Raw genomic sequence first — 27,813 nt, 5'->3', positions numbered from 1 at the left:
ATATTAAAAATATAATATGGGTTTCTGCTTCTGGGTATCTATTAGGGGACAGAAGACGAGTTTCAGATTGTGTTCAACAGGATTTTGAGCAACGTTTATACCATAAATTGAAGCGAAATGTCTCAGAAACTGTATGTGACAAATATGTCACGTCGGGCTCTTATGGGTTAAGTAACTTGTTTTCAACAGACTGTTTCTGCCTGCAGTCACTGTTGCAGTCTTATTATTTTACACACAATTAACACCTGTTTGAGATTAAGTTATAAAAGACAAGTTGCTTAAAGTTAGAAAAAGCTCATGGCTTACTTTAAAACAAACACTACAACAAGATATTGCATCAAACTATCCTTTGCCTGGATTACTGGTTGCTCCCCACCCGCCTCCTGATAGCAGCTGAGATGTCTCTGTTGTTTGTAGAAGCACAATGTTTGTATTAACAGAAACACAGGCTTTATTTAGGACACAAGCACTGGTACACTGCTTTACACTTTCTGACTGTCTCTGACTTTGTGCCCCATTTACACACTAGGTGGAGTTGCTTTACAGAAAACATCTCACCTTCCTGTGAATCCACAGCTGGGACAGGCTCCAGCACTCCTGCAACCCTGAACTGCACTGAGCAGGTATAGAAAATGGATGGATGATGTTGTACTGCTTGTGTTTATCAGCTAAAATTTTCTGTTTCTTGACTATTTTGTTTCCTGAGTCATGTTTTGCCACGACACTATAGTGGCATGACAAAACACAACTTATTGATATAGTATTTGTTATTCCTTACAAAGTACAAAGTGACCTGGACATTTTCTACTGGCTAAATACATAAGAAACAACAAATATATCTGGAGACTTTACAAGCTAGGGCTTGGGTTCTTGGTCGGAGATACTTCAAACCAGCTGTTTCCAGCCTTCATATGGAAATGTCCAGATGGTATAAAATATTAAATGATAAGCCTATAGGAAATATCTAATAGTATCTAATCATTAAGGACACCAAAATCCCCAAATTAAAGAGACAAAGTTACATTAAAAGCTGTCTGTTATCAATTCTCAATAACTGATATAATGCTGTTTGTTTTTTTCACCCTTTTTGTCTTTTCTGGTCCATCATCATTTTAGCGAGGTGGTTCTGACATTGAAAATTAGCTCCTGCAGTTTTGCTGTAGCTGCTGTTGGCGACCCACACAGGAGATTTTTATCCTTTGCATTAACTTGCAAAACTTTTGCAATGTTTTACTTCTTCTGCACTTGTAATTAATCTGTTACAGCACTGTCATACTTCCTCTGTGAACATGGACATAATGTCAGGTGTATGTGCGTGTTATGTTGACGTGATGCTGGGAGGGACAGATGCAGACCAGACACACCTAAAAAAACTGAGTAAAACACTTTAACAGGCTCCCCGTGGTGGCATAATCAGTGTCTGTCAGATGATCCATTTGATGATTTTTTTTGTGAGGGAAGACAAAAATATTACGAGGGAACGCAAAAGATAAAAATCCTGGAGGCTGAGAATGCTGTAATGCGAGACTCGGATCAACATGGTGCGTTACTGAAAACAAGCTAATAGAGAAAATGAAAATAAATAAATACATAAATAAAGAATAACAATAATAATAATAATAATAATAATAATAATAATAATAATAATGTTTGTTCACATTAGACAATAATACTGCCAGTCTCTAATGTTCACAAAATGGACTTATTTTTTACGGGTTCATTTTCTTTTTTTCACCCACTTCCCCCCTTTGTTTTGTAATTTTCCTCCCACTTTCTTCTTCTTTTTCTCTCTCTCTCTACACTCTTTTTTGTTTTTCTTTTTTCTAGCTGCCACCTCACAAAACCCTATAACACTAATGCTAAGCTGCACAGTACATTTAGTAATACCTGTTTATATAACACTCACATTTATTATTTCAAGTACATTTAATAACATTCAACACAGGCACACAACATTACGCATACATATTCATACACTTACACACACACACAACCACATACATACACATTTATATCAACAAGAAGCATCCAACACTCACCTTTTCACCACAAGCATGACCATACTTAGATTTATCACTTGGAATGTGCACGGAGCTGCAGAGATAAGAGACTAAAAATCTTTAATAGATTAAAGGATCAGCAGGCAGACATTGTGTTCTTACAGGAGATTCATATGACAAAAACATCAGTGAATGCCCTCTCTACAACATAGTTTCCTCATGGTTACTCAGCCTGTTATAACTCCAGACAGAGAGGGGTAGCCATTTTGATAAATAGAAAAGTAACATTCACAGAAATCAACATGATCACAGATCCAGAAGGGAGAGTAAATGATTAGCTACTGATTTTGCGGCATGTTGTGGTGGGAGCACTAGGCGTTTTAAACCAATAAACCAATACGATCTGGCAGGGAGAAGTTGTCACACACAGGAATTTAAAGCGCATAGCGCAGGTGGAGCGCGTTAGTAATCAGAGCTGATAGTCAGAGCTGGAGGGAGAATGCCTTCAGGGACGGCTGGGAAATCTAAACCCCAGCCAAACACCATGACACAATATTTATATGACAGAGGCTAATATCACGATCAAGGTAAAGTTTTTTATATATTGTGCAGCTCTAATCATGAATCCCACAAGTTAAGAATCTTGAATTCAAAGATTTCATTTTCAGCCACACATGACAACTAAAAAGTTAGATATTCATTTGGCCTTGTTATGATGAAGTAGTATGAAGAAGACCAAACAGTCAAATACTTGAAAAAGTTATGATCACCCATAGGAAAGAGATTATATATGCAAATGATTTCCTTATTTGAATTCCACATTAGTTTTAATCATGTCATTCTGGCTGATCTCAGTGTGTCTGAGGAGGGAGAAATAGTTTTAAATCTATTTATATTTTCTTTAACACCTACACAACACTGTGTCACTGAAGAACAGAAGACAGAAGAAGAAGGCCAATGAGATTTAAGCATCTTAAAATGCAACTTCAGGAAACACTGATATGTCACAGTTACCCAAAAGTGATAAGAGGAACTGACTCAGTCAACTGGAGCGGACGTTCCTATCAGACGATTTTATCTTCCAGCAAAATGAAGAGCTTCATTCTACTTGTCCTCATATTGATTACAGGTACAAAAATATATCTGCTGGCTGATATGTTAATTTTGGAAACTGTAAACTGTTACATCTCTGTCTTGAATGAATAACAAAAAAATTTTGCTGTGTGTCAAAATGATATGTACATTTGTCTGTTTTTTCATCAGGTTATGAGGTCCAGAGTAAAAGGAAACAATGCAACAAGTGGGTTAAATTAACCTGCAATAACAGAACAAGTGGAAAATGTCACATGCTTGAAGTAGATGATCACAAATCAAGACCCCCACAACAGATTCTTAAAGTGATCATGAAACATGATGGAAACATAAGGAAAGAATTAAACTCTTCCTCAAGTTTAAATCAAGTCACATTTGGAGTTGGTAAGGACCTAAATTTCATTGATATATTTTTTTTTTACAAATTTTAAAATAATTAAAAACGAATAACCCAACATTGTAATGTTGCAAATTTACTCTTTTTTTTCAACAAAATCAAAATGAATTAAACAGTAACAATCAGGTAAACATTTAATTAATTCACTTAAATGTTTGTATGAATAATCAAATAGCAGGAACATGTTTTGCTTTTATTTTGACATTTCTTTTTTACACAGCTTAATTTTCTTCCAAATTGAGTTGAGCAATGCTGATGAATGATACTGATGAAATTTAAAAAAGAAAAACAAATGTATGAACACAGAATTACACTGTTAATTGTCTTTATACATTTTATCTCTTCTTTCAGAAAAAGGCTGCCCTAAACCATATATTCAAACAGCATATAGAACAGCTAAAACTACCGTCAGATGTGATCACATGGACATGTCCATGGTTTGGTTTTTCTGCAAACAAAATGAAAGCTGTGAGGACTTAATAACAACAGCATCCTCTCAAAAGTCAGATGAGACGTTCACTCGCACAAAAACAGGAAGTGGTTTCAGTCTGTCCATCAGCGATGTGTCCTCACATCATGCTGGTTTGTACTGGTGTGGAGTGAAAGAAGGAGACAAATATCAAGTATCTCTTACACAACTAAAAATTAAAGGTGAGTAATCCACATCTTCAGCATCTCAGGATTCATAGTATTGCAGCCCTTTATCAGGCACTCACTGAAATACTTAGGAATTTAAATTTTAAACCATAGACAAGAGTGTTGTTGTAATATTGGAGGTTGTTACAAGACTTTAAAACTTGGATACTTTCATCTAAAATAAATGTTATACACTAGGAAGTGGTCGTACTAACAGTTCTTTACTATTTTTTTATGCTGAAGACTGATCTGAGTGAAGTATCTGGGATGTAGCCTGATTGGTGTGGAGAACTCAGTGTGGTTCCACGATTTCATGAACTAACATGCAAAAGCATTTTTTATGTCCAGTGAAGTTAAGAAATTTGGTTCTTTGTTTAATAAAGAGTTAAGCACTGACTAAATACATTTTTTATTTGTAGAAAGTATCACTAACTTCACAAAATCACCAGCTGTTGGAGAGAACTTCACGTACTATTGTAAATATCATAAAGACTACAACTCTACAAAATTCATCTGTAAAGGAGAAGATCCATCTACATGTCAGCATCTTGTAAGCACAACAAAGCCTGATATGAGCGCAAAGTTTAACATGAACGATGATACAGAGAACAAGAAAATCACCATAACAGTGAGAGAGGTGACAGCAGCCGACTCTGGGACATACTGGTGTGGAGTAGAAAGCACTGATGAACAACGCTGCAACACTTTCATCCACAGAATGATCTTAAATGTTGGTAAGCCTTGTTTTATCATGGTGATTTAATCTGGTCCTGATTCAGGATAAATGTCACGTTGAGCTGCACGTTAGAGTTTTCAGCATCAAAATTTATATTTAGAATAATTTCCTTGTTAAAAAAAAGAGGTTTTTCTAATCAAACCTTTATTTCATGTTCACCAAAGGTCATAAAATAATGCTTTTTGCACAACTCACAAGACTAGAAATAGTGTTTACTAAACCTTTATCATAGAAAAACATAGCTCCAAATGATATTGATTGCATTTGCCCTTGTCTGATTCAGAGCAACTGTTCTCCTTCTCTGAGAGTAGTCTTTTTTTTTTTTCAGATGTGTTTTATTTTATGTCACATTTCTCTTATTCTTTACAACTTTTGTTTTTGTCATTTATTTTGTTATGTTAAGCTACTTTGTAAAAAGACTTTAGAATTTTAGAGTTCAGCCCTCTCATCATAGAACTAATTATTAATGTGGGAAAAGCAACTGTGTTATTGCATATATGTTGCTTTTTTCATTTCCTGCACCTCATCACAAACCTTACTGATGTAACAGCAGTGATCTCACATCCGGCAAACCGATAAGTTATGTACTTATTGCTAAATTAAATGATCATATCTGATTATTATTGGTAAATCATGTAACTATGTATGATGAATAAGATTAAAAGGATATTCTGACACATTTACTTGAGAAATGAGGAAGAGAAATAATTTGAGCCAAAAAAAAAAAAAAAAGTAGAATGATCAGCATGTTGCTAAATAGTGTATTTTTGCTTTTGTCAGTGAAAGTGATATAAATATAGCAATATATATCGTAGTGGACTCTTCAATACATAATACACCATGCCGTGTTTTGGACTGGAGTTGACATTACAGCAAGAGGTTTGCTGTTGCTAGGTAACACTGAGCGCAGCATTTTGAGCTCTTAAAGGCATAAGCTCCTTTTAGGTGGGGTTTCCTTTTAGGGAATTACTCCACAGGCGACGTGTTCATTAATTCTGTCTGTCTACTGATCTGAATTAAACGACACAAAGATGTGCTGTCAAAGTGAGAAATTGTCTATTCGCGGCATAGCTCAGCAAGTTAGAGCGGTCGTCTTGTCGTTGAGGGTTGCTGGTTCGATCCTTGGCCAAGCTGAGCTCATGCCGAGGTGTCCTTGGGCAAGACACCGAACCCCTAATTGCTCCTGCAGCTTCCGCCATCAGTGAGTGAATGGGTGAATGTGATGTGTAATGTAAAGCGCTTTGTATCATTCCAGGTACAGCAAAGCACTATATAAATATGGACCATTTACCAAAATTTCTGATTGTTGGTGCAGTTTTGCTGATGCTGCTGATGATGACAGCTTTCATTATTTTCTACAAACGTAAGAACAAACATCATTTCTCAAACATGAAGCACATATTCATACATTTTCTGTTTAAATGGATAAAATACCAGTCAAAAGTTTTGACACATCTATTTCTTCAAAAATGAATGGGTAGACCTGTCCAAACTGGTACTGTATATTTCTTGTAAAAACCACACAGCAGCTTTGTTTACATGGACAAATATTTCATGTATCTAACTGAAATCAGTCTGATCAGAGATTCATGTTGACATGTTTACTCGAACGATAGATAACATGGAAATATTTCATACCATCATAATGCGGTTGACATGCACAACGTGTACAAATTTTTTTTATACCTTTCGACTGTCGAGATGCGCAGCAATCCATAACTCTTTGTTTCCAACAAAAACACTGCATTGTGTTCTGCTGCCGCCATTTTTCAAGCTTTCCCTGAAGCCCTTACATCACGTTTCATGTTTCAAGTACGTGCAGAAACTACATCCACAACAGACACAAATCAGATTGAGTCTATACGCGGTTATTTTTTCCTGCTGATCCAGTTGTGAAAAGGCTTAAACTACCCCTCTTGATCGGATTAAAAATTCTTTTGATTGATTAGTTGAGGCGTTTACATGACACATTTTTATTCTGACTGGATGTTCAGTCAGATCAGAAATGCTCTGTGTAAATGCAGCTATTGTGTTTAAATCTGCCTGTGACTAGACATGACTTGTACTTCTTTATTTTTTGGTTTCTGTCTTTCCGTCCTGACAGGATTTTCACATTCAAAAAACAAAGGAAACAGAACAGCAGCACAGCACTCCAGAGAGGTTAGTATATAAAAAGCTTTTTGGTGTGAAAATGAGAGTATAAAAAATATAGGTAAATTTGCAAAGTTTAAAGAATTTTTCATTTTGTCATTTTAGTTATCTGTGTACAGAGAGAAGAGCTTGTTTTGATAAATATTGATTAATATTGTTAGAAATTTACAGAAACTGGTAAAATTGAATTTCTCATTCTTTCTGAAAGGATTATGTCTATGAGGAGATACAGGAGAACTTCCAGGAGTCAGTGCCAGAAAATGCAGTGACGACCACTGCCAAGATTCCCACTAATGAGCCTGACTCGATGCATTACGCTACTATAAACTTTCAGACCAGCTCAGCTGATGTAGAGGCTGTGGTCCTTAAACCCAGCTGCTCTTCCTGCCTGTATTCCACTTTGAGGCCAGTCCAGCCGACTCCAATCAGCCTTTGAGACCTGCAGACCTCCAGTCAGTCAAGACACCACATCGTAGAGAAAAAGAAAAGCTCTGTCACAAGTTTACAGTCCAAACCAGATATGTAAAAGACGGCCATGTATTAGATTCAAAGACATGGGAATCACTTCATGTTCTCTTCTTGGTGATGCACATCTGCGCTGATTAGATGAGTTTTAAATTTTAATACCTATTTAAGCTCACTATCAGATTCTCCCTGGTATCTCAGCATTGTCGATGAAACTGATTTATTTAATGTACCAGAGATTCTGGTGTGAGGATCATTTCAAATGTATTTGTTTGCCTCGCGTCCCATTTACTTTCCTCTTGCTTTCATCTTGAGTCTCTGGGTTCAGTCAAAGAATCATAAAATTACGTCTTACACATCTGCTAAAGCATTTCCATCACCTCAATGGCATTGTCTTTCCTAAATCATTAGATTAGATTAAATAATTAGATGTGGGAAAGACAATATAGGTAATGCTCAGGAAAAGACAGCTTCACTGTAGAATAAAAAAAAAAGAAAATAGAATAGAAATTATTTTATTATTATCCAAGCAGTCTCACTCTAAGCTATAAAATCTGCATCTGCCTTGCCTAGTGCATGCTGTTTCACTGAGCCTAATGTATATATAATAAGATACAGTATAATATTAAATGTTACTTCATTATCAAGGTTGATCTTTTAGTAAAGACAAAGTCGAAAGATGTTTGTCGTTTGATGCCAAAAGCTGGCCATGATAAACTGCAACGTACAGTAAAACATAGACATGCAAAATTCAGAGATATAACACCGTGTGAATGGAGAACTGTGCTAAAATCCTTAAACATAACTGTTTTCACATCTTAAAACCAGTGATTAAGCAATCAGTCATGTATTTCTGTACATATCAGTACAATGTATATAATGAATATATTAAAAGTTTTAGTAATATTTTTTTTACATTTTCTGTAGGGAAATAGACTATTTTGAGTCAGAAAATACAAATTAAATCTTATCAGTTATAACTGCATATCAAATTATGGTACTGGCTTTAAATTTAGATGAACATGTAGTTAATTAGATGAAGTCACGTTTAATCCAACATGTGTTGATCTTAAAACAAAGCACATTATTTCAAAGGTGTAGGTTTGACTTTGATATGGTGACATTAAAATTCCCTGACAGAGGGTCCCTGGAAGACAGCAAAAATTGTGTAATTTAATTTAGACCAGAGAGAAAATCTAAACAAACAAATGATTATACACAAAAATATTTTATTCAGAGGCCTACTTCATTGCTTTTTGCCTACTGACTACAGGATTATCTCAATTATTTTTTTTAATGTTATGATTTGAAAACATAAAAAATAAACATTTACTCTCAAACTAAGACCCTCTCAATTCTCCACAGGGGCTGGGGAGATCAAGCCACAAATCGATATTATCGATACCAGGGATAGAATCGGTATCGATCGATACCAGTGTAATGAGATAAACAATTTTCTCACTGTGTGCTTTGGGGCCAAAAAACCCAAAAAATGAGCACCAACCAATAGTAGGTTTTGCTTTTGTTTGGCTAAATTGCATTGTTGATTTTTTTTTCTTATAATTGTGTGAGAAAAGGGAATAACAGTTATTTTAATATTTTGTTATATTGTTGATGTTCTATTTTACTGTTTACAAATAAAAAATACTTAAATTTAAAATTGAAAGTTTTGTCATTCAGTTTGTTAATAAAAAATTTATTTGACAATAATCTTCATACTGTGTTTAATTATGATAATAATAATGATCAATAATCAAAGGCAAAATTATTAAATGATTGTGAAATTTCAAGTAAAAAGTATCAGTATTGGTATTAGTATCGGTATCAGTGATACATGCCCTGGATTTACTAGGTATTGGATCAATGCCAAAATTTGCAGTATCACCCACCCCTACTCTCCACCTGCATCTACTCCTCTCTATGTGCAACACCAATACTAAACCTGACCTGCTACAAAATCTCCTCCTCTATCTGGACTGTCAGGAAACTTTGATTCTGTTACCTGGCTAAATAACACATTGATTCATGTTAAGAAAAAGTTTTTGTTTTTGTTTTTGTTTTAGTTTTTTTTTTTTTTTTGTTTTGTTTTTTTGTTTTTTTTTTTTGTTTGTTTGTTTTTTGGTAAATTGACTATTATTAAAATCACTTTTAATGACTTATTAGCAGATTAGATATTAATTGTGGAACTGTTCTGCTTTTACTGAAGTCGATAACCATCTCTCTGGTCACGTTCAGCATCAGGTGATTTTCATCAGCACCACCTGCCTATACTAACCCTTCAGTCCATCACTTATACACCCCACCACTGCAGAGCCAGCAGAGAATTTCTGCAGGTGGCTCATCCTGGTGTTGTACTGAAGCTCTGTGATGTATAGGGGGGAAGGGGAAGGGGAACAGTACAGTCCCCTGTGGAGCTCCAACATCACTCACCACCCTGTCAGACCGATCACTGCCCATACAGACAAACTGTTCATATGTAATTTAATTTTTCCAGATTCTCTCTGAATTCTCTAGATAAATGGATGGATGTGGGTGCTCACCCTGCCCTCTGGTGGATTACTGACTAACAACCATGCCAACACAAGGAACGTGTTAAAGTATTGCACATTGTAGTATGGCAGCGGCGTTTAAAACGGACATACCTATTTATGTACGTAAAGGGAGCAAAAATTTAGTCTCGACTCTAAGTTGATTATATCTCAGGGATGGTAATGAGTTAATTTTTGTGTTGAGTGCCAAAATAATACACATGGACAGATGGGAGCTTAGAAATTGAAGAAAGGAATGAGCAAGAGGAGAAACAGCCTAATGGAAAAACAGTATATTTATTAGCCTCTTGCTATATTGCTACCTGTTGTTTTGGATAAAATATGAACTATATGAAGTTAAGGCATCATGGTATGTAACTCTTATAGTTTATGTTAGCAACACAAGTTCAGCTCAGATATTAGTTTGAGTATTTGGTTCATTTTTCTTAGAGAAACAGAATTTTTAATGTTATATGTGGGTCGATACTAATCTAAACAACATCAAATATACCTTAATATTTTGTAAGCATTTTGAAATGAGAGACGTTTTTTAATAATTTGGAGTGTGCTATTCTTAGATGGTTGGGCTTCAACTGTTAATTTATTATTTTTATTTTTATTCTATTTTATTTTATTTATTTAACCAGGAAAAAAACTCAGTGAGATTAAGAATCTCTTTTACAAGAGTGTCCTGGCCCAGACAACAGCAAACCAACTGTTGTTTTTCGTATGCTGAAAGTTTTAAAAATTGTGGAAAATGGCATTTTTATTTTAAATGGATTCAGATGCAAGTTGTCACTATATGATCTATTTTAATTTAAATCGTCCATAAAACTTTACTAATACCAAAGCAGGGCATTCACCCAGGATTTGAACCAAGCAAGGACTGTTTCTGCTTCAGACAAACATTTTAACAGCCTAGTAGACAAATAGATGGACACACTTACAAATCTCAATCTCCTTTATGAGTGAGCAGGTAAAAGTAAAAGCTGTAGGGATTAAGACCTTCTGTGACAAATCCTGCATTGTTTCTGTTTCTTTAAATAAGCATTTTGGACTTTTAAAATTGTTATACAGTAACACGTGTTTGGTGTAAACAAACCACGACTGACTCCTTTAACTCTATCCTGCCCTAGAACAGTGGCGGAGAGACTTGGTTCTCATCCTGAAAGTTTTTAAAGTTTCCCTGCTCCAACACACATGATTCAAATTAATGGGTCATTGTGCAGAACTTCATAGGATCCATTTAATTTGTGTCAGGCCTGCTGAGGCAGGGACCTATTAAAACCTGCAGGACACTGGCTACGAGGTCCAGATTTGATTCCTTGATAGCACATACTATGTTCACATGCCTTACAGACTGCTAGCTCCAAAACACTTTTTTAAGGGCCTGAAAACACATTTAAAAAACAGTTTGATAACATTGCTTGGTTAGGGGTAGAAAAACAACATGATTACTGTCACTGAACCAATGTTTTACATTTTACATTTATTTTTACCTACATCAGATCATATTTTCCTTGAATGTCACTTTTTCTAAAGGTGTTATTTTTAAAGTTAAATGAAGATTATGACGGTCTTTAAAACAGAGTTTTGAATTTAATCTACACTACAGATCAATATTAACCCTAAATTTATTTGTGTTCGCTTGTTTCATTACCACCCAACAACTTCTTAGTTGAGCTTTTATTTCTGTTTCTCATGTTCATATTTGTATGTGATTGAAGATTTGCCTTTATAAACTGGATTACTCACCTTTCCTGAGAATAGTGAGCAGTGTGGTAGCAGAAGTGTGAGTTTGGGTAGTTTTTACACAGATATTTATATATAGTCATAGGCTAAATCAGGAAATGATTAATCCTTCCGTCTTAACTGTTTTAAAACATTTATGGGTTTTAATAATTTTAGAAATATGTGCATATAGGTCATGTGGATCACAGACGTCAGATTTTAGGGGTTTGCCAATCTACAGAAACTGTATTTACAGTCCCTGGCTTCATATGAACTCATACAACAAAGTTATGGTTAGCATAATGCTGATACTTTTCTAAAGGGCATGACATGTGTCATGTAGTAAAACCAAAAGATTTCTTAAGTCACACTACATAGTTTGCCTTTTAGGGTCAGTCCTCATTCTTCTCTGTTTCAAAAGTTCAACAAATCATGAATTACACAAGTTACTTACTTTGGATTAAACTGGGTGATTTTCAGCCACATGACAAAAAATAAATAATAATATTTATTTTGCCTTGTTGCAAAGGAGAGTAAAAAATATGACAAAAATGAAAAATATATGAATAAAGAAAAGAGTATATATGTAGATCTGTCATTTTAATTCCACATCAGTTTCTTTTAATTTAACAAAGTATAGTACACTAATTATTAGTTTTATATTGGTTGTGATCAGTGTGTTAGAGGAGAGAGAAGCAAGTTAAAAACTTTTTATATCGACTTTCCATTACATCAACAATGTGTCACTGAAAAACAAGGAGGGAGCAGGAGCACTGTAGGCAGTTTTAAAAGTAACCTCAGGAAAGACTATATTCACACTTTACACAAAACTGAGGAACTGACTCAACTGTAGCTGATGATTTCAACATTGAAGAATAACAAAATGAAGAGCTTCTTTCTACTTGTCCTCTTATTCATTACAGGTACAAATATATCTGCTGCCTGATTATTGGTTTTAGAAACTGAACTGCTACTTGCCTGGCTTTTAAGAGACAGCAATAAAAGGTTGCTGTTTACCATTTAATTTACTTTTTAAGCTGTTTTGACAAAATTACATGACATGAAAATTTGTTTCTCAACAGATCGTGAGGTCCAGGGTAAAGGAAAGCAACCCAACAACAGGGTTGAATTCATCTGCAATCCCAAAACAAGAGGACGATGTCAAATTCTTGAAGAAGCTGGTTTCAAATCGGCAAACTCACAAAATAATTTCAAGGTGATCATCAAACATGATGATAAAATGAAGACATCCAAGTGTACTGAAGGATTTAACACGTACTCTGGCTTATATGAAGTAAAAATTGATGTTGGTAAGAGCCTCTTTTTTCTTCTCTATATCTAAAGTTGCTCATGTCACAATTTTACATAAAAAATCTCTTTGTCAGTTCAATTTTTTTTTAAGGTTGAAGGTTTTATGAAACAAGCTATCCCTGCACGGACCATTAGGAAACGCTGTCTTAATGCTGAAGTGGCTGCAAACTTTACTGATCAACTTCACAGCGCCCCAGCTTTTATTTCACCCTCATCCTGTGATTTTATTGTTGATCATTTTAACAGTAAATTACATGCTACCCTGGACAAAGTGGCCCCACTAAAACTGAAGAAAGTAACAACAAAACCAGCTCCTCCCTGGAAAACTGAAGATATCAAAAAGTTAAAAAGGAACTGTAGAATAGCAGAGCGGATGTGGCGAAAAAACAAACTAACAATAAATTATCAAATTCTACATGAACACTTATGTATTTACAACGAAGCTGTTAGAATATCAAGACAGGCCCACTTCTCCAAAGTCATAACTGACAATAAAAACAAACCACGCTTTCTCTTCTCCACAATCAACCGCCTAATTAACCCTGTTTTTAACAATCCTGCTGATACACCCACTGATGCCAGATGTGAGGAGTTTGCAGCCCACTTCAGAGATAAAATAGAGAAAATCAGATCTGACCTGCGTCAACATCACATTGTAGATTTTAAACGGTCTGGGGCTTTGTTTACTTGTGAGGAAACACTGGAGAGTTTTGCCCTGGTTGATGCTGCAATGCTTAGGGATGTTGTTTCACAGTTAAGATCTGCAACTTGTGTTTTAGATCCCATCCCTACTGCCTTTTTTAAAACTGTCTATGGCTCTTGTGAGGAGGATTTGCTGAGCATTGTGAATTGCTCTCTCCAGACGGGCATCTTCCCTTCCTCCCTAAAGACAGCAGTGGTGACCCCTGTTCTGAAGAAGAGCAATTTAGATGCCTCAGTCCTCAACAACTACAGACCAGTATCCAACCTGTCGTTTTTAAGCAAAATTTTAGAGAAATCTGTTTTTTTATCAGTTAAATTATTTTTTAATCTCACACAATAAATTTGAGAAGTTTCAGTCAGGTTTTAGGACCAATCACAGCACTGAGACGGCACTGGTCAAGGTTGTGAGTGACCTTAGGCTCAATACTGACATGAAAAAACTCTCTGTCTTAGTGTTGCTTGACCTCAGCGCAGCCTTTGACACAGTTGACCACACTATTCTTTTAAACAGACTCCACGACATGGTTGGCCACACTGGTACTGTTTTTAACTGGTTTAAATCCTATCTAACAGATAGAGAGTTCTTTGTTAGCATGAAGGAATCCTCGTCCAAGAGCTATAGAATGACCTGTGGTGTACCCCAAGGCTCAGTTTTAGGCCCCACCCTTTTTAATCTTTACATGCTTCCTCTTGGTGATGTCATCAGGAGACACGGCATAAATTTCCACAGCTATGCTGATGACACACAGTTATATGTTGCCGTGACTCCTGATGAGCACGGGCCCATTGATGCCTTGTTAGATTGTATTTTAGATATCAGAGGGTGGATGGCAGAAAACTTCTTGCAGCTCAACCAGGGCAAAACAGGAGTTTTAATGATTGGACCTGAAGCTGAGAGAGAGAAACTGGAGGCCAAACTGAAAACAGTAGCACTCAACCATTTTAATCAAGTAAAAAACCTGGGAGTGATTTTAGATGCAGATCTCAGTTTTGAGCCTCATATTAAAAACATAACTAAGACTGCTTTTTATCATCTGAAGAACATCTCCCGCATTAGGCTGTTTCTCTCTCGAGCCAGTGCAGAGACACTGATTCATGCTATTATCACATCAAGAATAGATTACTGCAATGCTCTTCTTTCTGGTCTTCCAAAGAAGTACCTGAACCAGCTGCAGCTTGTACAGAATGCAGCTGCACGTCTGTTGACAAAGACCAGAAAGAGGGCCCACATTACACCAATTTTAAAGTCTCTGCACTGGCTCCCTGTCAGCCTCAGAATTGATTTTAAGATTCTTTTATTGGTTTTTAAGTCTCTTAATGGTCTTAGCCTACCTTATTTATCTGATTTGCTTTTATCTTATGAGCCCACTAGACCCCTCAGGTCCTCTGTTACTGGCCTTTTAACTGTTCCCAGAGTAAAAACAAAAACCCACGGCTAGTCCTCCTTTTATTTCTACGGCCCTCGTATGTGGAACAGCCTGCCTGAGGACGTGAGGGGAGCACCTAGTGTGGATATTTTTAAAAACAGACTCAAGACCCACCTTTTTAGTTTAGCATTTTAATCATTACTTTTATTATTACTATTGTATTTATTCATTTATTTATTCTTAACACACAGGCTGTATTCAGCTTCTATTTATTTATCATTTATGTATTTGTTTTATCATTTTGTATACCCTTATTTCACAGGTTCTCTTATTTTATGGGTCTTAGCAATATTACTTTTATACCCAGGGTTGGTTTTTAGATTGTTTTTGATTTGGTTTTACAGTGTTTTATCTCAGTGTTTCACCATACCACAAGACCCCAGAATTTATGACAGCGTTTCCTTGGTCCTTTTAACTTGCTTTTACCCTCTGTGTTGTGTGTGTGTTTGATGGGAAGGGGTGGGGGGTGGGCTTGCTGCTCTTGGGTTGGGGTTCTGGGGGATTTTAAAGCACCTTGAGTTGCTATTTTTATGTATGAAAGGTGCTATATGAATAAAGTTTGATTTGATTTTGATTTAAATCAAATAAAAAGTCATATGGCTGTTAAGTTATTATTAGATTTGACATATTACTGCTTTTCATATATATTTGAATAAAGAATCACATATTAAAGTTTTTTTTTTCCTCTCTCTCTTTTCTCTACTTTATCAAAATCGCTGGACAAAACTACATGTTCAAACAGCATGTAAAACAGATAAAACTACTATCAAATGTTCTCACAACGACAAGTTCAAGGTTTGGTGTTTCTGCAGAGACAAAGGAAATTTTACCACTGATGACTTTATAACAAGATCAACATCCTCTCTAAAGTCAGACGAGACATTCCCTCTCACAAAAACAGGAAGTGGTTTCAGTCTGTCCATCAGTAACGTGTCCTCACGTCATGCTGGTTTGTACTGGTGTGGAGTGAAAGAAGATAAAATATATTATGTATCCCTCACACAACAAAGGGTTAAGGGTGAGTAATCTACATCTTCGGCATTTCAGAATTCACAATGTTTTAAGGAATAACCGAGACACAAATTATTATTTTATACAGATAATTTGACCATAAGATCACCACGAGCTGTTGGTAAGAACATCACATACTTTTGTTAATATAACAAAAAGTACCATTCAGTAAAATTTATCTGTTTATGTCCTCTTTTGATAATGATTATGATGATACTGGTCATGACCATGAAGATGCTGCTGATGATGATGGTGGTGACAGTGACGGTGACAGTAAGGAAGGTGATGGTGGTGACAGTAACAGGGACGATGACAATGATGATGATGATGATGATGATGATGGTGATGTATTTCCAATTTAAATCTGTTTGTATCATATGTAACTCAGAAGTTTTCTTGATTAACAGCACATTAGGTTGCCTTATGTATTAAATATACTTTGTAAAAATATTAGCCTCAGGCATCACAATTTTAGTCATCAGTAATAGAATTGAACCCTCAAAGGACACATTCACACTGGTTCTTTAAATGAACCGTGGTCCACTTCCACTAATAGTACACCATATTTGAATTAGTGTGAATGATCATTCACATTCTCATGGTTCTTGCACTGTTTTAAAAGTTAAATTTAATGCTTTTTAAGACCTCAACAAATATAATTTAATACGGAAAAATGTCTTTCTTTAGAATGCGCAATTTTTTACCTCCTACAATGGAAATCAAAACTTAAAATTTACCATTTGTTATCAATTATGTGCAATGTGTTTTTAAATTAGGAGACAGTATAATAACTAACAAATACGCGTCCTACACCGTTTGGCCCATGTAGATGTAAACACGATAAGAGCTCTAAGTTGAATTACATTAAACACAATTGCATGAAGGAAAGGTTAAGGTTCAGTGCACAATAAAAAATGTAGTGCAGGGCTTTCAGGACTTTCTCAGCTTGCCACACCGCAAGGCCATTCTTGAACGAGTTGTGCATCATGTGAAGGCCACAACTCCCAATCATTTGTAGTTAGGCTCCAATACACTGTTCTCTGTGTTCCTCTTGTAAGAGTTCAAAAAACTGCCGATTAACAGTGGGGCCATCATTGAGAGACAGTGAGAGCATGTTGTTCAGATTCAACTCCTTTGTACCCTTCTTGCAAAAAAAGAAAAAGATGAAGAAAAAGATCAATGTGCCAAGAAATCCACACTAAGTTAAGGGTTGGTTCCATTTGTGTCATGATTGTAATATTAATATTAATATTAATGAAGGTCCATTAGCAGTTATAACCCTTCTTGATGAATGAAGTGATGCCATATTTTCCAACATTTGTCGTTTTATTTTCAACACAGGTGAATGACTTTGCAAGCTATGAATCATGGAACATGCTGGCAAAGACGCCATGAATGTCCTTCTTGAATTTATACATCGTCTTCCATCCACTTATCATTGAATTTTTTACTTCCCCATCTTTGCATGTTGAACCACTCACCTCAACAACCACATCATTTTGACACGTAGCTCGACGTCAGTGTGTGTCGCCGACGTAGCGTAAAACAACTGTTAATCACGCAGTCCTTAACATGTAATTTAATGTCATTTTTTGGTGATGGTCCCAAATGAAAAAGTTAGGCGTACCAGTGCAACCAATGCAAAAAGTTTGTCATGAGCCCTGTTTATATCGAATGACAGCAAGTTTAGAGGGTAGTGTGATATCTTTACTAGAGAAATAGGGAAAGGTTAGATCATAAAATAAAAAAAAGAAGCAGAACCAGAATTTAAAAAATAATTTTTGTTTTCATATACTGATATCATTCATTCATGCGTTGATGAGACATTGTAATTTTGTTCATGCTGTTTATATGTAACTTGACTGAAAATCTGTTTGGTTTCAGAACAACAAACCACATCTGTATCTCCTGTTCATTCTACCAAGACAGCTACAGCATCTACTGAGAGTAAGTTTTATGGTGAGACTGTATTTTAAGTATTTTTTTCAGCTAACCATAACAGTGTGGACAGGCAAAGATGTCCCTATGGTTTATTAACAATCCTGGGACAATTTAAACCCACACAAATGCATCACTTGGCAAGGGACCCCTGTGTTCATGTGTGCAGATCTGCACATGCGTGGTGTTTTGGCATTTGACATTTGAGAGGCTCTGCCAAATCTGACCTTTTTTAAAGTTTTATTTTAGGCCTGAAGGCTGTTAATTTAACCACAATTTTAACAGAAAGGTAGTTTTCAGCTAGTCAGACTGCAGCACTTACCTCTAAGTCCAATTGTGATTCAGCACATACTCTGGCTTATATGAAGTAAAATTTGATGTTGGTAAGAGTCTCTTTTTCTTCTATCTATCTAAAGTTAATCATGTCACAATTTTACATTGAAAATCTCTTCGTCAGTTCAATTTAAATCAAATAAAAAGTCATATGGCTGTTAAAATATTAGATTTGACATATTACTGCTTTTCACATATATTTGAATAAGAATCACATGTTAAAGTTTTTTTTTTCCTCTCTCTCTGTTCTCTACTTTAACAAAATCGCTGGACAAAACTACATGTTCAAACAGCATGTAAAACAGATAAAACTACCATCAAATGTTCTCATAGCGACAAGTTCAGGGTTTGGTGTTTCAGCAGAGACAAAGGAAATTTTACCTCTGATGACTTTATAACAAGAACAACATCCTCTCTAAAGTCAGACGAGACATTCCCTCTCACAAAAACAGGAAGTGGTTTCAGTCTGTTCATCAGTAATGTGTCCTCACGTCATGCTGGTTTGTACTGGTGTGGAGTGAAAGAAGTCAAAGGACACATTCACACCGGTCCTTTAAATGAACCGTGGTCCACTTCCACTAATAGTACACTATATTTGGATTAGTGTGAATGATCATTCACATTCTCATGGTTCTTGCACTATTTTAAAAGTTAAATTTAATGCTTTTTAAGACCTCAACAAATATAATTTAATACGGAAAAATGTTATAACAATTTCTTTAGAATACTCAATTTTTTACCTCCTACAATGGAAATCAAAACTTAAAATTTACCATTTGTTATCAATTATGTGCAATGTGTTTTTAAATTAGGAGACAGTATAATAACTAACAAATACGCGTCCAACACCGTTTGGCCCATGTAGATGTAAACACGATAAGAGCTCTAAGTTGAATTATATTAAACACAATTGCATGAAGGAAGGGTTAAGGTTCAGTGCACAATAAAAAATGTAGTGCAGGGCTTTCAGGACTTTCTCAGCTTGCCACACCGCAAGGCCATTCTTGAACGAGTTGTGCATCATGTGAAGGCCACAACTCCCAATCATTTGTAGTTAGGCTCCAATACACTGTTCTCTGTGTTCCTCTTGTAAGAGTTCAAAAAACTGCCGATTAACAGTGAGGCCATCATTGAGAGACAGTGAGAGCATGTTGTTCAGATTCAACTCCTTTGTACCCTTCTTGCAAAAAAAGAAAAAGATGAAGAAAAAGATCAATGTGCCAAGTAATCCACACTAAGTTAAGGGTTGGTTCCATTTGTGTCATGATTGTGATATTAATATTCATATAAATATGAATATTAATATGAATAATAATGAATGTCCATTAGCAGTTATAACCCTTCTTGATGAATGAAGTCATGCCATATTTTCCAACATTTGTCGTTTTATTTTCAACACAGGTGAATGACTTTGCAAGCTGTGAATCATGGAACATGCTGGCAAAGACGCCATGAATGTCCTCCTTGAATTTAAATGAATTTTGCCTCATCACAGTTTGGAGAACCCACAGTGCCTCTGCCTTTTAAGTGTCTGGTGGTGAAATTAATTTTGTTATAGCCAACTGAAAGGTGGTGTGTGGCCTTGTAATATCTTTAGGTCGTGCTGCAAACAATGCAGGGATTAACCTGACTCCGCTATGGCTAGCTGATGCCTCGTTCCGCTGGTGCTCACCTCCTTTCATATGCGACTCAGCAGCTTTGAGACCCATGTTCCTAATGAAAAGTCTTTTTGCACAGTTTGCACAAGGCCTCGTTGTTGTTTTTGGTTGGCGCCAATCACCTCCGAAATACATCGTCTTCCATCCACTTTTCATTGAATTTTTTACCTCCCCATCTTTGCATGTTGAACCACTCACCTCAACAACCACATCATTTTGACACGTAGCTCGACGTCAGTGTGTGTCGCCGACGTACCGTAAAACAACTGTTAATCACGCAGTCCTTAACATGTAATTTAATGTCATTTTTTGGTGATGGTCCCAAATGAAAAAGTTAGGCGTACCAGTGCAACCAATACAAAAAGTTTGTCATGAGCCCTGTTTATATCGAATGACAGCAAGTTTAGAGGGTAGTGTGATATCTTTACTAGAGAAATAGGGAAAGGTTAGATCATAAGATGAAAAGAAGCAGAAGCAGAATTTTAAAAAATAATTTTTGTTTTCATATACTGATATCATTCATTCATGCATTGATGAGACATTGTAATTTTGTTCATGCTGTTTATATGTAACTTGACTGAAAATCTGTTTGGTTTCAGAACAACAAACCACATCTGTATCTCCTGTTCATTCTACCAAGACAGCTACAGCATCTACTGAGAGTAAGTTTTATGGTGAGACTGTATTTTAAGTATTTTTTTCAGCTAACCATAACAGTGTGGACAGGCAAAGATTTCCCTATGGTTTATTAACAATCCTGGGACAATTTAAACCCACACAAATGAATCACTTGGCAAGGGACCCCTGTGTTCATGTGTGCAGATCTGCACATGCGTGGTGTTTTGGCATTTGACATTTGAGAGGCTCTGCCAAATCTGACCTTTTTTAAAGTTTTATTTTAGGCCTGAAGGCTGTTAATTTAACCACAATTTTAACAGAAAGGTAGTTTTCAGCTAGTCAGACTGCAGCACTTACCTCTAAGTCCAATTGTGATTCAGCACATACTCTGGCTTATATGAAGTAAAATTTGATGTTGGTAAGAGTCTCTTTTTCTTCTATCTATCTAAAGTTAATCATGTCACAATTTTACATTGAAAATCTCTTCGTCAGTTCAATTTAAATCAAATAAAAAGTCATATGGCTGTTAAAATATTAGATTTGACATATTACTGCCTTTCATATATATTTGAGTAAAGAATCACATGTTAAAGTTTTTTTTTAAGGTAGTTTGCAGCTAGTTAGACTGCAGCTTATCTCTAAGTCCAATTGTGAGAGCTGTGACCCAATAAAAACAAATCAGCAAACTTGAACAGATGGTATCCAATCTGTCCAAGATCCAAGAGACTGAGCTTCACTTGTATTTGGTCATTCTTGGCCAAACCTGAGCACCAGCTACTAGCTAGCTTGTACACAAGGACCTCTGGTGCTGTCCTTTTAGCTGTTGCTAAAGTTAGAACTAAAACTTGCAGCGAGGCCTCCTTCTATCATTACGGCCCTCGACAGAGGGAAGAGCCTGCTAGAGGACCTCAGGACTGACCTTTTTAGCTTAGCTTTTAACTGAATTGTCATTTTTATTTTGTTTTATTATTTTTAGCTATTTTTTAACCTAATTATTTAATTATGTACTTATTTATTTAAAAACCGTAACTTTTTCAATTCTGTTTTTATGATTTTAATATAAAGCTTTAAGTTTGTTTATGTGTGTGAGTGTGTGTGCACGCGTGAGAGAGAGAGAGATTGTTGAAATTATTTTATATTCTTCTCAATATGCAGACATTGCTGGTTTAATTTTGTAAGCATGTTTTGCTTCTCATGCAGTACTTATAAATAAGTTTGATTTGATTGAAGAAAACTGAGATTTACTTACCTGTGAAAAGCAAATAAATAACAAAGCCCTCATTTGTAACCTATTTGGCTTATATTGGTTACAAATAGAGGAGTCATACATGGAAACAACCTAAAAGCAGTGTGGAAATATAGAAAAGAAGTTGTGTAATGCCTTGGGGGATGGTTACAAATGTGTGTTGAAAATGTTGCACAAAGTTGCAAAATAAATCTAAGATGGCTGCCTAGAGAGACTTGGCATGGTAGGCTTTTACAAGTTTAATCATTCCCACCTTTGAGGATCAGCACATTCAATAATGACCCAAGCAAATTTGCCCAGGATAACAAGCCCAAAGAAAAACCAAGAAGGTGTGCCAACACATCCGTATTCCTGTTTTATGTTTCACCTATAGAAGACACAACTATCTTATTTTCTTCCAAAAGTAATAACAGTAAAATGTTTTTATCTTGTATAATCAGGTTTTTGTTGTTTAATATTTCAACCAATATGATATATCAAAATTGTAAAATTATTTAGTTATTCTGTTGCAAACTAAATGCTGTATCTATATACTCCAGCGCTCCAAAGTATGGGATCACTTTCCAATTAAATCCAATAGGAAGATTTTCCTAAACTTTTGTGCGGTAGTGTATGTTTGATGTTATTTGGTTTTACGAAGTTCTGAGGCAACCAGAGAAAACAACAGAGAAACAAATAGTCTAAGTTTTTCATCATAAAATCCAGTCTAAAGGCAAAGCATGAAACTAGTATAAAAAAGTGGTACAAAAAAATCAGTTGATATCAAAACAGAACAAGAGATCCACAAAATGGAATACAGGTAACAATTTTAATAAATAATAGGTAACAAATTTCACATTTGAAGGGGATGATGGAGCTACACGTTATCAGGATTGATTTAATTCTAATTTAACAGTTGCAATGATTTTTTTTTTTGTTTGTTTGTTTTTTTAATCAGGGCTTTTAGATTTATGGATGCTGTAATATTTCAATGTACATTTCCTTTTCTTTCAGTAACATCATTACCTACGTCAGCTACTCCATCTGTCAACTTATTCATTACACCTGCTGAGAGAACAATTGGTAAGAAAAACATGAAAATATTGCCAGCATTAAAACAATATAAAAGCCTTTTTTCATTTTTAACAGAAATGGGGAAGACATTGTCATTTTTAGTGGTGGTTTTCTATGTTATGTGTTGTATTTTGTAGGTGGTTCTGGGATAGCAAGCCTTCTGATTGTTGGTGCAGTTTTGTTGATGCTGCTGTTGGTGATGGCTTCCATTCTTTCCAAGAAACGTAAGATTTCTTTGAACAACATGACACACTTTCATACATGCTTTATTTAAATACAAAACCCCTTTAACACATAATACTTACACAGACTGAAGAGCCATACATTGCAAATGATACTGGTAGTGACTAGAAATAACATTTTACAATTCTTTTACATTTTATTGACATTTTACATATTAATAACCTTTTCCTGCATTTGTTAAACAAGCAAAATGTTATATACTACATTTCAGCATCATACTGATCAAAATATCTTTATTATAACTCAAATCAAAACTGATACACTACCTCCAACATGGACAGCAAGCTGTGTTATTACGGTATCATATACTAGCTGTGTATGTGCATTTTACAAACATAAATTTAAATAATTTTACATTTAAAATGTGAAATTATAAAAACCAGACTGGCTCCTTGCAAAAGACAAGCCAATAATATCACAATTTTATACATACAAAATAATAACAATAATAATAATAATAAATAATAACAAAAGATCTTATTGCCTTTTAAAACACCCAATGAAACTTTATAAATCAAGTCAGCAAATCAACATATTACAAAAGTAAATAAATACCAAATGTAAAAAATGTACGTGTTACAGATGTAGCAGTTTATACCGATGAATTGACAAAGGTTGAAGGATGTAAGCAAGTTTGAACGGGTAAGAGGGAGGGAGCCGATATTATGGAGGTCAGGAGAGCAGAGCAGCTAAAAGCTCTGGTCGCCATGGCAACAAGGCAGGGGACGGGGACAGTGAGATGGAGAGAGGAAGAGGATCTTAAGGACGGGAGTTGAAGGCAGTGTGGACCAAAGTTACAATAGTTTTGGATTTTTTATTAGTTTCAGTTTTTATTCTGTTTTAACTTTTTATTTTCATATTCAGTTAGTTTTAATTATTTTTAGAGCAGATTTTCATTTTTTTTAAATGCTTTGTTTTAGTTTACTTTTTATTAGTTTTAGTTTTCTGTTTGTTTTTTTCTAAATTAGGGTATTTGTCAGGTGCAAAATTCAAAATAATTAGAATAAGCATTGTATAATAAAAACTCAAAAAGATACCATTTTTAAGGATTAACTGTATCAGGAGGAAACATGAACAGCCATCAACAAATCAAACACAACAGCCCAAAAGATAGCAGCCTTAAGTAAAACAGTGAGTGCAATGCTGCTTCTGAGATAGTGTGCTAGGTAAAAATCAACATAACCAACATACTAAAGACCCACGGCAACATAACATGAATCCATTCAAGAGACAGTTCACAGTCCACCAGGAGTCTAAAGGAGCTCAATCTGACTAATCATGAACAACTTCAACAACCCAACAACCTCTAGACCAGAGGTTTCATTCATCCAGATGAAACAACTCATAATTAACTACATAAAGAATTGCACTAGAGTTGCAGCAACTTTAGTACGAATCACTGCAGCTGATTAACAGAACAGAACCTCACGTTATACTGGACACGATGAAGCAGTGAACATTTTACACACTGAACATGCACGTGTTTGGTAGAACGCAGAGCCAGACAGCTGGTTAAGATACTGATAAATCTCAGCTGGATGCTGATGTGCTTTTCTTTTCTTATCAGAATTAAAAGTTTAGTCTCCCAGAAAGACCAAGAGAAACTCATCCATGCATTCATCTCCAGTAGGCTGGATTACTGTAATGGTCTTTTAACAGAACTTCCTAATGATGTTTAAGAGCATTAAACATCTGCAGCTCATCAAAATGCTGCTGCTGGAGTTTTAACCAGGACTAAGCGATCCGAACACATCACACCAGTTTTGAAATCTTTGCACTGGCTTCCTGTCAGTCACAGAATAGATTTTAAAGCCCTTCTGATTGTTTACAAATCCCAGAACGGTTTAGGCCCAGAATACATCTGTGATATGTTCAGAGAATATAAACCTAGCAGAGCTTTTAGAGCTAAAGACTCTGGTCAACAAGTCCAGACTAGAGTCCAGACTAAACATGGAGAAGCAGCATTTAGCTGAAACAAACTGCCAGTGGAGAAAATCAGCTTCTCTCACAGAGACAATGTCAAATTCAGATTTTTAACATGGCTTAAACTAACTTTGTTGAGTTATTGTGCTAAATAATTTAGATGCTAATTTAAAAGATTTATCTCTTCATTAATGGTTTATTTTGACAGCCCTGGTAAAAGTCCAAAATTTTTTGATAAATGTAGGATATATATTTTTCAGAATTATCTTGCGTCCCTCTGAAATCATCTTGAGACTCCCATGGGTGTCCTGACCCCCACTTTGAGAACCACTGCACTAGTGGATTTGATTTAGGTCACAAAGCCACCAGACAGATGACACCGAGCAGCTTCCCACAAGAGTTTTCGTTCACAGAACAGTTTATGAATTTCTGTGGTGATAATGAAGGTGAAGACAACCCAGATAGGTTTGGAATTTATATGGAGCAAATAAAGAGTTTGATTCTTTTCTAAACTTCCATCTGGTCAGATTTTACTGCAAGCTTTAAAATAATTTCTTTTTTATACTACAGTATAAAGAGTAAAATAATTTCCTGCGGAGATGGCCGCTCGGTAGTTAGTTGCATCACATAGAAGATTCCTGGTTCAGTCTTAGAGGGAGATCTTTTACATAGACTGTGCATGTTCTCCCTGTGCATGAAATACTTCCTCTAATTGTCCAAAAAAAAAAGCAGGCCTCCTACATTGACTGTAAAAGTGAATGTGAGTGACCCCAAATAGCAAGTCATTGTTTCAGTACATCATTCTTTGGCATTTTAACTTCAATATCAACTATGTCAATAATAGGTCACCTTATCAGAATATCACCATGAATTACTTCTATCAGAAGCCTTTCTGTGTGGAGTTTGCATGTTTCTTCCCTTGTATGCATGGGATTCTTGCCTTGTACTCCAACCACCACAGAACTCTGAATTTCTGTGTAAACCATGAATGATTGTTTGTCTCATCCCTGCGATGATGTCCTCTCGCCTTATTATTAGTGAGATAGGCTCCAGCCCTCCACGACCCTGAATTGGACTAAGGTATAAGAAAGAAATTAATGAAGAAATGAATTAAGATGCATCTTTATTTCCCTTTTATCCAGTATCTCTGTGGATTAAATTAATTTTAGATAGTCACACTATAACATGTTCTTCTACTCAGCATTTTTAACATTTACATTTTTCAAATCAAATCAAATCAAATCAAATCAAATTTAAATAGCACCTTTCATGCACATGGCGACACAAAGTGCTGTACACAATAAAAACAAATCATACATATTCAATACAAAATTTAAAAGCCTTCACATTAAAATTATAACAAAAAAAAAATAGGCACACCTCATAATTGTACACACACCCAGTCACACACAAACTCACACACATACAAACCATATAAGTATAAAAGTAGTAATAAAATGTAAACATCTGAAAACATCTGGCTCGTCACTGCTGTGAGGAAACGATATCTTTTGTAACGTTACACCTTTTATTTTTGGCAGGATTTTCCATTTCAAAAAACAGAGCAGCAGAGCAGCATCCACAAGAGGTTTGTGTATCAATGGTTTGTCCATACGGGTATGAGTGTATTGAGAAATGCTATAAAACTTTAAAAACGTCAACTATTTTTCATTTTGTCATTTTACTTATCAACTCTGTAAGAATTGAATGCAAACTGCTGAAATTACATTTTTTATTTTTCCCTGTAAGGTTCCCGTCTATGAAGAGATAGAGAATAACATCCTGAAACCGGAACCTGTAAAGGCACTGACTACCACCTACGTCACCTTACAGATGCCACAATGCACAGCTGGCTCGCTGCATGACTCTCCTATAAATGTTCAAAGCAGCTCAACTGATGTCGAGGCTGTGATCCCTGTACCCAAGGATGTAAATCAGCCTTCTAGGCTTACAAATGAACCTTTCTACTTAATGGCCTGGGAGTCATAGCAGAAATGAAAAGATCTGCTTGATCAATATTTTAAAGTCCATCCTAGATATGAATAATTGCAGCAATCCATTAGATCCAAAGACACATAACTCACTTACTGTACTTGTAATGAGCAATGCGATGCTTATCTGCCCTGATTACATGTGCTCTTAAATTTTAGTAGCTATTTAAGGTCAGCTGATTTGGTATATCACCAAGGTCAATGAAACGGACTAATTTTATATAAAACTACACGTGTTTTATATTTTTATGTTTTACATGAAAATACTGAATTTTTCCTGTTCTGACAATCTATTTCAAGTTATTTGCCTCATGTCCCTTTTGTGTTACACAAACACAAATACACAAATTTGTTTTGAGAGTAGATAAAAAAAAGTTTTTTGTTTTTTTTTTAAGTCCAGCATGTTAAAAATTTAAAGGTCAATGACAATTAATTATTTTACAGCTACTTTTTTTCTTTTTGCTGAAGTAAGTTATTCATTGAATCTAAGACTTATTGGTGCAGGACTAAAAGCTGTATGAAATTATCTGTTGTGTTTCTGTACAGGTGTACCCGTATGTTTGTTTGGTGTTAGGTTGGACTGAAGGGCTGTTGCCTTCTATCTACTGTATCTTTGTCTCTTC

General features: G+C 35.5%; 1 protein-coding gene across 1 annotated transcript; it reads left to right on the top strand.

The window, feature by feature from the left end:
- Positions 1-3,064: 3,064 nt before the first annotated feature.
- On the top strand, positions 3,065-27,812 carry LOC121636945. The gene is made up of 14 exons (XM_041980813.1): positions 3,065-3,129; positions 3,264-3,476; positions 3,841-4,140; positions 4,545-4,859; positions 12,819-13,046; positions 15,919-16,194; positions 16,276-16,308; positions 16,422-16,529; positions 18,072-18,134; positions 20,716-20,778; positions 22,974-23,042; positions 23,171-23,257; positions 26,741-26,787; positions 26,949-27,812. The coding sequence occupies exons 1-14, from the start codon at positions 3,090-3,092 to the stop codon at positions 27,186-27,188; spliced, it is 2,082 nt and encodes a 693-aa protein (XP_041836747.1). The 5' UTR covers positions 3,065-3,089; the 3' UTR covers positions 27,189-27,812.
- Position 27,813: the final 1 nt, after the last annotated feature.

This window comes from Melanotaenia boesemani, chromosome 3, assembly GCF_017639745.1.
Source record: "Melanotaenia boesemani isolate fMelBoe1 chromosome 3, fMelBoe1.pri, whole genome shotgun sequence".
NCBI lineage: Eukaryota > Metazoa > Chordata > Actinopteri > Atheriniformes > Melanotaeniidae > Melanotaenia > Melanotaenia boesemani.
This window is presented reverse-complemented; position numbering and strand designations above follow the sequence as displayed.